General features: G+C 41.7%; 1 protein-coding gene across 2 annotated transcripts in view; it reads left to right on the top strand.

Annotated features, from left to right (window-relative positions):
* Positions 1-12,541, top strand: part of LOC124259331 (WSC domain-containing protein ARB_07867-like) — a 28,424-nt gene that overhangs the window by 5,700 nt on the left and 10,183 nt on the right. Inside the window, exons 3-5 of one of the 2 annotated variants that reach the window (XM_046693455.1) lie at positions 1,686-1,867; positions 10,727-10,793; positions 12,097-12,477. In XM_046693455.1, coding sequence (XP_046549411.1) covers positions 1,686-1,867; positions 10,727-10,793; positions 12,097-12,278 — 431 coding nt within the window. In that variant the 3' untranslated portion in view covers positions 12,279-12,477. Of the gene's footprint in view, positions 1-1,685; positions 1,868-10,726; positions 10,794-12,096; positions 12,478-12,541 lie in introns of those variants that run through there. The other variant, XM_046693454.1, reaches the window with a different exon arrangement.

Raw genomic sequence — 12,541 nt, 5'->3', positions numbered from 1 at the left:
TGTACACACACCACCTCTACACACACGACCTGTACACACACCACCTCCACAGACAAAAACTCTACACACACCACCTCAACACACACGAACTGTACACACACCACCTCCACACATCAACTCCACATACACCACCTCCACACACAAGAACTCTACACACATCAATTCTATACATAATTATCAACTCTGCATACGCCAGTAATATACCTCTACACAAATAATTTTATCTGAAAACTAATGATACCTCTGTGGGGATTTTAATAAGTGTTTCGTCAATTTCCATACTCGTTGATACCAATTATATATTGATCAGCCGTTCTCTTGACATGAACTATTCATATTATTCTCATAGTGTATGCTATGATCAAATAGACTCATTGTTTACTTCACCATACACACAATCACTACAATGAACAATATGTACAGGACACGGTAGTTTTAATTAGGTTTATCGATAAAGCCGTGAACATACTTGATTAGTAGTGTTTCTCTACGACCGCCAGCACAAATATAATGCCCGTCAAAACAGAAGTAGGAGCCGTGATGATGCTATGTACATATTTGATAAGCATTTACTTCATAACGTGTGCCCTCCTAGTCTATAGATCACCATCATTGGCCTAGCTAAATCGATGGAAATAGTCTATTTTACATATTTTCAGAGGGGCAAAGCGTAATGCTGAGCCATACCGTTGTGTGCTACTTAGTAATATTATGGCAGTTCATACCAAAACCCGAAGGTCCATGGTGATATATCGACTTGGAGGCTGGAGACGGGGAATAATGATATAATGACAGATCATTGAAGGAGTAGGGGCGTGTCCGACGTGTATGTGCATGTACGTGTCGTGCCGTATTTAATGTGTCTGTAGTGCAAATCTGTGTAGGGGCATGTTAGGGGTGTGTGTGTGTGTGTGTGTGTGTGTGAGAGAGAGAGAGAGAGAGAGAGAGAGAGAGAGAGAGAGAGAGAGAGAGAGAGAGAGAGAGAGAGAGAGAGAGAGAGAGAGAGAGAGAGAGAGAGCGTGGGTGTCGGAGCGTATCGGACATGTGTGTGTGTGAATGTATCTGACGTGTGTAAATGTGTCTGACGTGTTTATGTGAGTGTGTCTGACGTGACTGAGTGTGTCTGACGTGTTTATGTGACTGTGTCTGATGTATGTGTGAGTGTGTCTGACGTGCGTGAGTGTGTCTGGTGTGTGTATGTGTCTGACGTGTGTATGTGAGTGTGTCTTAAGTATGTCAGTGAGTGTGTCTGACGTGTATACGTGAGTGTGTCTGACGTGGGTGAGTGTCTGACATGGGTGTTTGTGTCTGACGTGTATGTATCTGACGTGTGTGTGTCTGACGTGGGTGTATCTGACGTGTGTGCGATGTGTGAGTGTCTGGCGTGTGTATGTGAGTGTGTCTGACGTGTGTGTGTGAGTGTTTCTGACGTGTTAGTGAGTGTGTGTCGCTAATTTACTCGCTAACAACATACGTGATTTACATGGACGAATAAATGAATGTTGCAGTACACCGTTATTTTCGGCTTTCATCGAGGGATAGCCTAGTGAGTAAAACTTTCGCTCGTACCGCCGAAGGACCCGGGATCGATTCCCCACATGGGCAAGATATGTGAATCCCATTTCTGGAAGCATAACCTTCCCAGTACTTCGTTTTGGATGCATCTCATGTCCATCTCATTCCAGCATCCTGTGTCTCGGACTGCACTGGTGTGGGCAATGGGAGATACCAGTCGTGTATACGGTGCGACGGCTACGTGGAATGCACTCATGGAAACACACACCACAGACCATGCTCCGCTGGTACACTGTGGGATGATAACAAGAAAAGCTGCCAGTTTCCTCCGTCACCTACCTGTGTCCTGAATGATGAGAACTTTTAAACGCCGAGTTGAACACAGCGAAGTCAGTTTTTACTCCATGTGCGCAACACCAATCTCGATTATCAGCTGAAATAGGTTCCCCAGGGAGTAACAACCATCACTCAGACCCCTTGTGTTTTAGTAGTTAGAAGTGAGTGAGTTTAGTTTTACGCCGCACTCAGCAATATTCCAGCTAGATGGCTGCGGTCTGGAAATAATCGCGTCTGGACCAGACAATCCAGTGCTAAACAGCATAAGCATCTATCTACGCAACTGGGATACGATGACATCTGTCAACCAAGTCAGCAAGCCTGGCCACCCTATGACAAGCATGGGTTACTGAAGATCAATTCTAACCCGGACCTTCATGTCCAGAGACATGCCATTAATATTCTCTCTCTCACTCAGTATCGCCTTAGTCATTTGCCTTTCGATTGTTACTGTCTTTGCATCGTTATCGAATTATCTTCTTGTTTTACACTGTAGTGAAGCGTTGGAAAAGTAGTTTTTGTCGACTTGATGTCAGAAAAAGACTTGATAAAAATACCATTCGCTCAGCGTTGCGCAGTAGGGGTATTTTACTCCCTCTTCACTTGAGTGTACACCCTGTGGCAATCACTCACGATCACTCAGCTACGTAAGTTAGCACAACACCTAATTCTATTATTAGTGTAATATATTTATGTCATTAAAACTTATACACTCATTTCTTGGCTGGTCATTTATCATACACTCGAAAGACACGTTCCACCATTATTTTCTTGTTCATGTACAATAGGGCTGTGTAGTAGCCAAGTGGTTAAAGCGTTGGGTCGTCACGCCGAAGACCCTGGTTCGATTCCCCACGTGGGTACAATGTGTGAAGCCCATTGCTAATGTTTCAGTCGTTATTTTCCTGGAATATTGCTGAAAGCGGCGTAAACTAAACTCACTCACTCTTGTACGTTTGTTCTGGTGTGTGCGTTATTGTTTGTTCGTTTCAGTTTATGCGTTCTTTCGTGTATTTAAAGGCATGTTTACGTTCGTGCGCTGAGTTTGTGTTCATGGATATGGGTTTTAGTAAGTGCGTGTTCGTGCATGTTTAGTTGCGTTCGTCCTCGTGCACGTGTTAGTGTTTGTGGGTTGTTCGGGGCGGTGGGGAAGCCTTATGGTTAAAGCGTCCGCTCGTCCCGCTGAAGACCCGGGTTCGATTCCACACATGGGTACAATGTGTAAAGCCCATTTCGGGCTCACTAACTCACTCGTGCGCTGTTCTTTGTGCTATCAGAGGCAATTAGGGGTACAACATCTAGATAACATACAAAGCTCATAGATATTATTGGGCGCATTCATGAATCGCACGACACGTCGCAAGGGTCAGATACGTATGGCCAAGCAGCCTAATTTTGAAAGAAAAATGTTACATCATAAGTAAGTGTCCAAGGGCCATCTTCATGAAGGTCAATTCTTTCTATTTTCTCTAATCTATAACCACTGACAGACAAAACAATAAAGTGATAAAGACAATCCCGTTTGACGGCGTCTGGTTAGTTTTTGGAATGTCTATCTCCATTATAATCATTAAGCACGATGAAATTGTTTTATTCTACCATGACTACGTGAAATACTCGAATTTGATTCGACAATCAATAAAATTAGACACTATCAATCCTGGATTGACAATGAGTCTGATTCCATGACCGCCTCACTGCACACGTATCCAACACTGCCGCGCTACTTCAGCTTGACCACCAACATGGCTAATATCAACGCAACAGACGTGATGGAAATGTTTATAAAACATTTATTCAACTCCAAAAATACAATTATATGGTTTGTCCTCCACAATTATTAGGGAACCTCACTATCACATTACATTCTATTATAAAAATAATAACTCAATTACAATGCACAGCCCCAAACAAAACCAAACAATATCTAACTAATAAATCAGAAAGCCTTGTAAAAATACATCCCTATCTATACAAAATTTGCAGCAAAACGTTAATAAATATTTGCCTACCTGGTAAATGGTATATAAATTCGCAAGATAACGGTCAGGCGAAACACCACATTTATACCACTCACACAGAATTCTGATCTCTGTCAGCTTCCCAACAAGGGTGTCACTGCTGGTGATCTGTGTTCGTACACTTTGAAAATATCTTGGCTACAATCCTGTCCCAACTGATGAATACAATTTCCAAGGAATCCCAAGTTAATCGCATGTACACAAAAGTCATTGCGTTGGACCAGCACTGTCACTCCTTCGTCGCATGCCGGGTAGGAGGCACGTACGTGAAATCATGATCGAAACTCGCCGGTCATAAAAATCAACAGTCTTTGACTAGTTTAATGAGTTACCACACTGTTGGTCGATCAGAAAAGGATCTAATCTTCGATTCAAAGACAAAGTCAAAAAGGAGTTTATTTGTAACGAGGCCAAGGGCCCAAATACAAGATATAACTATACATCGTTAACAAGAGCATACAAATGAAGTCTAAAGTGTTTCTAAATACCTATTTCTTTTTATATATGCATGGTAAATGTAATACTGTACACGTCTGATAAAATTCTCCTGAGTTGCACATGTCAGCCTTTTAAATTTATGGATAGAAGGGAATTTCCAAAAGTGTTCCGGAAGAAAAGTTGTTCTCAATTCATTGTACAAGTGGCATATAAGTGTGAAATGATACTCATCCTCTACAGAGGTGTTGCAAATGGGACACACACGTAAACCAGATTCGATTGATTGCCACCTACCTTCATTATAACGTAGTGGCAAGACATTGCATCTGAATTTGTTGTTAGTAGAGCGCACCTTTTTTTCTAATATGATATACAGGTATCTTTCTGGTTCAAATATGAATTTATATTCTCTATACATCACATATCTAGAGCTGTTATTCAACGTGGAAGTCCAACTTTGAGAAAATTCATTTATCAATGATGTTTTAAACAATTGTACAAAAGAAAGTTCATCGCCAACAGATTGGTTAATCCAGATATATCCAAAGCCATGAGAAAACAAAATATTTTTATGAACGATACCCAACTCTTTTTTCCAATGTCATCAAAATATCTTAACATGTAATACACTTTGTTGGGTAATCTACACTCGCTCATTTTGAGCAATTTTAGCCAATATCGTAAAAGCCGTAAGTAAGCATTTATATATATATTGGATAGCGGCCACATTCGCCATATACAATAGTATTAGGAGTTTGTTTTCCTACCCTTAAAATCGTTTGCAGGCTAGAAGATGTACCTTTTCCAATAATTCATATTGCTTGACTCCCCAAATCGCACAGCCATATAATAATATCGGCATCACCTGGGAATCAAAGATTTTAAAATATATTTTCGGGTCAATCATTCTAATCTTATTTAGTTTGACAATGATTTCCGTCAATGCTCTTTTACCCCGGCTTGCCAAGTCTGAAATGCATTTAGTCATTTTTAAGTTACTTGAAAACCAGACACCTAAATACTTGTAACTATTTACAGTGGCAATTTGGTTTCCTTTATAAAACCTGTTTTCCTTATTCGAAAGAATGCCCCCTTTTCTGAACACAATAATTTGAGTTTTATCAAGATTAACAGTTAACCCCCAATTGTCTGAAAACGTTTCAAGAATATTTAACTGGTTTTGAAGGCCGACAATTGATTCAGATACGAGGATGTTATCATCTGCAAATAGAAGTAGGAATAGTTCATATAAATCAGGGAATAATTGCAAGCCGTGTCTACCACATTCATTTACAGAGTTTGACAGTTCACTGATGAATAATTAGAATAACAACGGGCTTAGGATGCATCCTTGGCGCACTCCATTTGGGCAATTGAATAGATCGGTAAAATCTGAAGAAGAGCATTTTACGTAAGCTTGTACAGATATGTAAATTGCTTTGAGTGCTGACAGCATTCCCCCCCCTAACCCGTTCTGTTTAAGGCAAAACCAAAGTTTATTTCTTTTCACATAATCAAACGCCTTTCTGAAATCTATGAAGGCGACATAAAGCTTTTTTCGTTTTTTCGTAAAGAATTTTTCGACAATAGAATTTAGCGTGAATATGCTATCTGTGGTTGAATAACCAGATCGAAAGCTTGCCTGTGTTTCTGGAACTTTCTCTTTTAGCTCTGTCCAGACTTTCAGTCTATTATTGAGCATACCAGTGTAGATTTTGCTCAAGACGCTTAATAACGATATGCCCCTGTAGTTGTCGGGGTTATTTCTATCACCTTTTTTGTGTATTGGGACAACGATAGACTTTGTCCAGCTTGTAGGAAATGTTCCCGAGTCATATATTTTATTGAAAAGTGTAGCGAGAAAAGGCATGAAATATGAGGAAGTGGTTTTGATCATTTCAGTTTGTGTTATACCTGTGCCAGCTGCCTTACCACTATCTATATGTTTTATAGCATCACTAATTTCTGACGAAGTAATATGTGAATCTAGGATAAGTGAATCAACTTCACCTAAGTCTGGTTCTTCCGTAGAGCCAAAGTGGTCAATCATTGGTGCATCATAAGTTGCAAACAGGCTACTAAAGTGGTTAAACCATGCATCATTACTGATATTCGGACGACGTCGGTGCAAAGGAGATATACCTCTGAGGATACGCCAAAACGTCTTTGGGTTACCGGTTGCTTGCTTTAATGCTTCAGCTTTGTTGCGCTCATACGAGAGCTTTGTGCGCCAACAGATACCCTTATATAAATTCCTCTGTTTGCAATAATTACGTCGGTTTTCCTCAGATTTATTTCTTTGGAATCGACGCAAGGCTTTGCGAGTGAAGCATTTTTTCCTTTTACAATATTTATCCAAAAACCCATTTGAAATACACTTTTTGTTACGTTTTTTCATACAGTCCGCTGCACCAAGTACTGTTTGTACAAACAAGTCTAGAGCGTGGTCAACATCTGTATCAACTAATTTTGTTGCTTCAACAAAGGTGTCAGCAAGTTGTTTTATGCTGTCGGTGTACACGTCTGACTTAGCATGGTCCCATACAATTCTGTCTGAGCAGTTTCTGTCAGTATTATCATTATTTTCTAGCTGGTGGCTTTGCTCATAAAGTTTACGTTTTGCCGTTAATGGCATATGATCTGATTCTACTCGGGCCTCTACATGAAACGATTCAATCAGTTCAAACGCATCAATACTGGCAATGCAATAATTATTTACCGAAGAACCCTGGCTAGATATGAACGTAAACTCGCCAGTTTTATCTCCTTGCACACGACCATTTAAAATATACAACTTTTACGTATAACACATTTCCATTAGCATTCTACCAAATCTATTTATTGAGTTATCACAAGATTGTCTGTTGTCAGTAGGCACTAACTCTTCGTTAGGGAACACATCTCCCAGAAAGTTCGGTTGTGGTTCAGGTGGTTCATTGCCTGTCCCAACCCTGGAGTTCAGATCACCGGTGATAACTATATGACAGTCAGAAAGAATATCCAGGTTTTTCTGAGAACCACTGCATCATGATCAAGTAGTTCTATACTTGGTGGTTTCCCACACAATGTGTAGTATGTCGACCCCTTCGGGTGGTATGTAGAGACCTATCAAAATAACATCTTTCTTACTTTGAAATATCCGTTTAGAAATACGAAAGGCAATTAGATTATCGATACCCAACTTCAGTAAAGTGCAGAACTGGGATACGTTGTTATGTATGAAAGCAAGTACTCCTCCCGACAATCTCCCATGCCTGACCGTTTTCATTGCTTTCGCTATGTATTGTGTATAGTCAGACAACTCAGGGACAGCAATGATGCTGTCTCCAAACGTCTCATACAGAATCATTATTTGAAACCTAATGAAATAGGAAATGAAATCTGTATTCTCTAATTTAGACGTTATACCATTGATGTTCCAAGAGAGAACCTCTAACAAATGTGTAAGTGGGTACTCATCTGATATGCTATCAGCTGTTCAGGTAGGTTGCTGCGGCCACATCCCTATTCATCAGGAGTCCCCCTAGATGGAGCCTGTACGTCATCCTCTCGACTGCTGTCACGTGAGGGTGCAGACTCTTGTCGGGTAGCCCGTGACCTGGGCCTTGCAGCCGTTTTTCTGCGGACCGGGACAATGGTCCTGGTGCTTGTGGTTTCATTCTCGTTCATCGGTCTTGTGATCAGTCTACCATTTGTGTAGGGTTCAGATTCGACAATCAGTGAAGTATTTTCTCCACTGTGACTTCAACTTTCACCCTTTCCCAAATGTAAACATTGGATCGCCCGCCATTTCAAACTGTTGCGCAACAACTACTTCTATGAAAATAAGTAGGTCAGACGATTCCATTGCCAGGGGAGGGGTACAGTAACACGGCACACAAAATAGGGCGGGCATTCCAAAGCACGTCGACCCTAAAGGCGATCACGTGATTCGCTGCACGTTACTTGTGAAGTAGATTTGCACAAGTGTCTAAGGTCAAAATGAATAGTTTAAATGATAATTTCTAAAAAACAAACAATAAACAACAGGCCGGGGTCCTCAGATGTGCTGTCCGCCTATCGAGACTTGCCTTTTCGAAGGATAGACTTACTATACATCCATGGGCTCAGCATTCAGTACAGCCTTGGAGTAAGACTACCCGTGAAGATCAGGTTTAGAATTGGTCGTCAGCCACCAATGTTTGTCGTAAGAGGCGACTAACAGGATCGGGTGGTCAGGCTCGTTGACTTGGTTGACACATATTATCGTATCCCAGTTGCGTCGATGCTCATGCTGTTGATCTCTGGATTGTCTGGTCCGGACTCGATTATTTACAAACCGCCGCCATATAGCTGGAATATTGCTGAGTGCGGCGTTAAACAACAAACAAACAAATCGACCCACTTTATTGTTGTGTTTCACACTTTATGGACACATTGTCAACATCTGCCGTCAAGATCAAGTTACTTCGACACCTACGGACCCCATACAACGTTTACTCAACTGATTTCGTTCCAATTAGTCATGCAGCATCAGCCATTTTAACAAGCATTGTGCTTTGGATATAATTTATTCATTTTAATCAACACGGTAGACATGTGCACCCCGATCTCAATTATTAGAGTGCCACGATATCGTTTGCATGTGTGAAAATCAGATCAATATAACTGATGGAAAAGACATCGAAACCATTGTTACGTTTCTGTTGTTGACTACTGCCAGCAACGTCATTGTCTTATAAGCGTGAAGTTTCACCCTTTGGTTTCATTATCGGAGGAAAACGTGAACAAGATGAAACTGATAGTAAGTGTTGTTACCGTCTACAACGTTCTGACTCTGGGTTACTGTCAGGGAAATCTGTTGAGTCAAGCTGTTCTTACAAAGAATACCCCAACGTCTCGAACGTTTGTCTGTACGTGTTCCGACGCTGCCAGCTGCACTGCAGACAAGTGGAAGGACCTTCTAGCTGAGTGTCGGCAGATGTTGGAGAACATCGACCATCAGGTACTCTAAATGTAGAGTGGGTGTGGTTTTACGCCGCTTTTAGCAATATTCGAGCACTTTGGCGGCGGGTGACATATAACATGGTCTTCACACATTGTACTATATGTGGGATCGAATTCGGGTCTCGGTGTGACGATCGAGCGCTTTAACCGTGAGGCTACTCCACCACCTCCTGTAAATGACAATGTCATCTGTTCCCAAGTGCGCAAATCGATGCTTATTTTGGTGACAACTGGATTGTCTGGTCCAGACTCGATTATATAAAGACCGCCACCATATAGCTGGAATATTGCTGAGTGCGGCGTAAAACTCAACTCACTCACTCATTGTAATGAGAAGTGGCGTTTCACGTGAATTTGTGGATAGCAACATGAATTTGTAAAGATGGGGTTTATCCGATATATCGTTAACTGATTAGTGAAATTATTAGGGCTGCACGGTATTACCGGTATATCGGTAAACCGCAATACGAAATTCTAACAATTACGTATCGCGATACGTTTATGACGTAAAGGTATACCGCCAAATATTTATTTGTTCACCTTTAACCCATTCAACACCGCAAATAAGACTTCCGCCCGTATACTCCCTAAATTTTAATGGTGAGGAAATATATATATATATGTATATTCAGTTAATATGGGTGGTGGATGGGGATTGGGCGGAAGTCTTTCCAAATGATTGGCAACGGGTCCACTTAAACATTGTCAAAGAGCAAATGATGGACGTTTCGAGAAAATCATTAAAATTGAATAAACTAATGAATAAAATCAACAGTTTTCATAAAAGTTGTCAGACGTACATCTAAGTTACTATTTCCATCTTTTCGTGCGATCATGTTATGTAAGTCAAGTGACATCTCGGCTTTCGTCACCTCGATCTTCATGCTCGGACACGATGTTTAATGAGAAAACATTTTGCATTTGCCGTTGCCACCTAGGACGATACGTCCAATAAGTTTCATAATTTACGTATATATGGCGAATTGTTGCTTACGACGTTCAGAATAGCATTATTGTACCCAAAACTTTGGTCTAAAAGTTTTTGTTTATGACGATGGTATCCATTGCGTAATATGATTGGCTTACGAGCATGATTTTTACCAATCACGAACCTTATAGCAGACTGTGGCCAAAAAGCACCATTAGAACCTATCTTTATCCAATAAAATCGCTTCTTACCGCTGTGAAAATACTCCTGGCAAGGTTACTGTGAAATTGTTGATGATTAGAACTTTGGAACAAGACCCGAGATCAAATGAATCTTCTAGAGTGTTGTTCATACGGAGTTTCGAAAACGGAGGCATTTCCCATGTTACGGGGTGATAAGCCACTGTTATCGGGAAATAGGCGACCATGCATATTATTTAATTAATCTTTATATAATAATTTTCTGATTACGTAAAAATGGAAGTATGTAACAAATTTTGCAGACCATGTCAGAAAACGCACAAGAGACAACCACGCCTGCAGAGGTGACAACGACTCCGACCACCACAGGTAATGGGTGTTTTCATGAAGCTCCTGCCCCTCTTCCCTGTGATCTATACTCAGCACATTACGTATGTAATGCACCTAAGGTGAGACCACATGTTTCACATGTGCCTCGTTGTGGGCAGGACTCTGTGTGTGTGTGTGTGTGTATGTGCTGCGTGGGTGTGTGTCGGAGCGTATCTCACATGTGTGTGTGTGAATGTGTCTGACGTGTTTGTGAGTGTGTCTGACGTGAATGTAAGTGTGGGTCACGTGTGAGAGTGAGTGTGTCTCACGTGTGTGTCTGACGTGTGGGTGAGTGTGTCTGACGTGTGGGTGAGTGTGTCTGATGTGTGTATGTGAGTGTGTCTGACGTGTGTATGTGAGTGTGTCTGACGTGTGTAAATGTGTCTGACGTGTTTATCTGACTGTGTCTGATGTATGTGTGAGTGTGACTGACGTGGGTGAGTGTGTCTGATGTGTGTACTTGTCTGACGTGTGTATGTGAGTGTGTCTTAAGTATGTCAGTGAGTGTGTCTGACGTGTATATGTGAGTGTGTCTGACGTGTATACGTGAGTGTGTCTGACGTGGTTGAGTGTGTCTGATGTGTGTGTGAGTGTTTCTGACTTGGGTGAGTGTATGACGTGTGTGTGTCTGACGTATGTGTATCTGACATGGTGTGTGTGTCTGACGTGTGTGAGTGTCTAGCGTATGTGTGTAAGTGTGTCTGACGTGTTAGTGAGTGTGTGTGGCGTGTGTATGTATGTGGTATGTAACGTGGCTGACGTGCACTGGATCATGTTTGACGTCATCTACTACCATAACTTATACTACGACTACAGCCACTACTGCTACGACCTCTACTAATACTGTCAATATTACAACTACCACCACGCCGATTTCTACCACAACCACCATCACAGCTAATGCTAATAGCACAACCGCGTACGGTCTCTCTTCTACCTTTACTTCCGCTGCTACTACTACTATACCACGACGTCTACTACTACAACTGGTACTACTACCCCAGCAGTACTAACAACATATATTTACATAATATGCTACATTTACTCTCTAATTTACTCGCTAACCACATACGTGATTTACATGGACGAATAAATGAATGTTGCAGTACGCCGTTATTTTCGGCTTTCGTCGAGGGGGCGGTGGGATAGGCTAGTGACTAAAGCTTTCGCTCGTAACGCCGAAGGAGCCGGGTTCGATTCCCCACATGGGCAAGATATGTGAATCCCATTTCTGGAAGCATAACGTTCCCAGTACTTTGTTTTGGATGTCCACCTCATGCATTTCATGTCCATCTCATTCCAGCATCCTGTGTCTCGGACTGCACTGGTCTGGGCAATGGGAAATACCAGTCGTGCGAACGGTGCGACGGCTACGTGGAATGCATTCTTGGAAGGAAATTCAACAGACCATGCAGCGCTGGTTTGCTGTGGGATGATAACAACAAAAACTGCCTGTTTCCTCCGTCACCTACCTGTGTCCCTTAAACACCGAGTTGAACACAACGCAGTCAGTTTTTACTCCATGTACCCAACAACAATCTCGATTATCAGCTGAAATAGGTTCCCCAGGGAGTAACAACCATCGCTCAGACCCCTTGTGTTTTAGTAGTTAGAAGTGAGTGAGTTTAGTTTTACGCCGCACTCAGCAATATTCCAGCTATATTACTGCGGTCTGGAAATAATCGCGTCTGGACCACACAATCCAGTGATAAACAGCATAAGCATCTATCTACACAACTGGGATACGA

This window comes from Haliotis rubra, unplaced genomic scaffold (genome assembly GCF_003918875.1).
Source record: "Haliotis rubra isolate DU_JTF1 unplaced genomic scaffold, ASM391887v1 Scf718, whole genome shotgun sequence".
Classification (NCBI taxonomy): Eukaryota; Metazoa; Mollusca; class Gastropoda; order Lepetellida; family Haliotidae; genus Haliotis; species Haliotis rubra.
The sequence above is the reverse complement of the archived record's forward strand: the minus strand, read 5'-3'. Positions and strand labels throughout refer to the sequence as shown.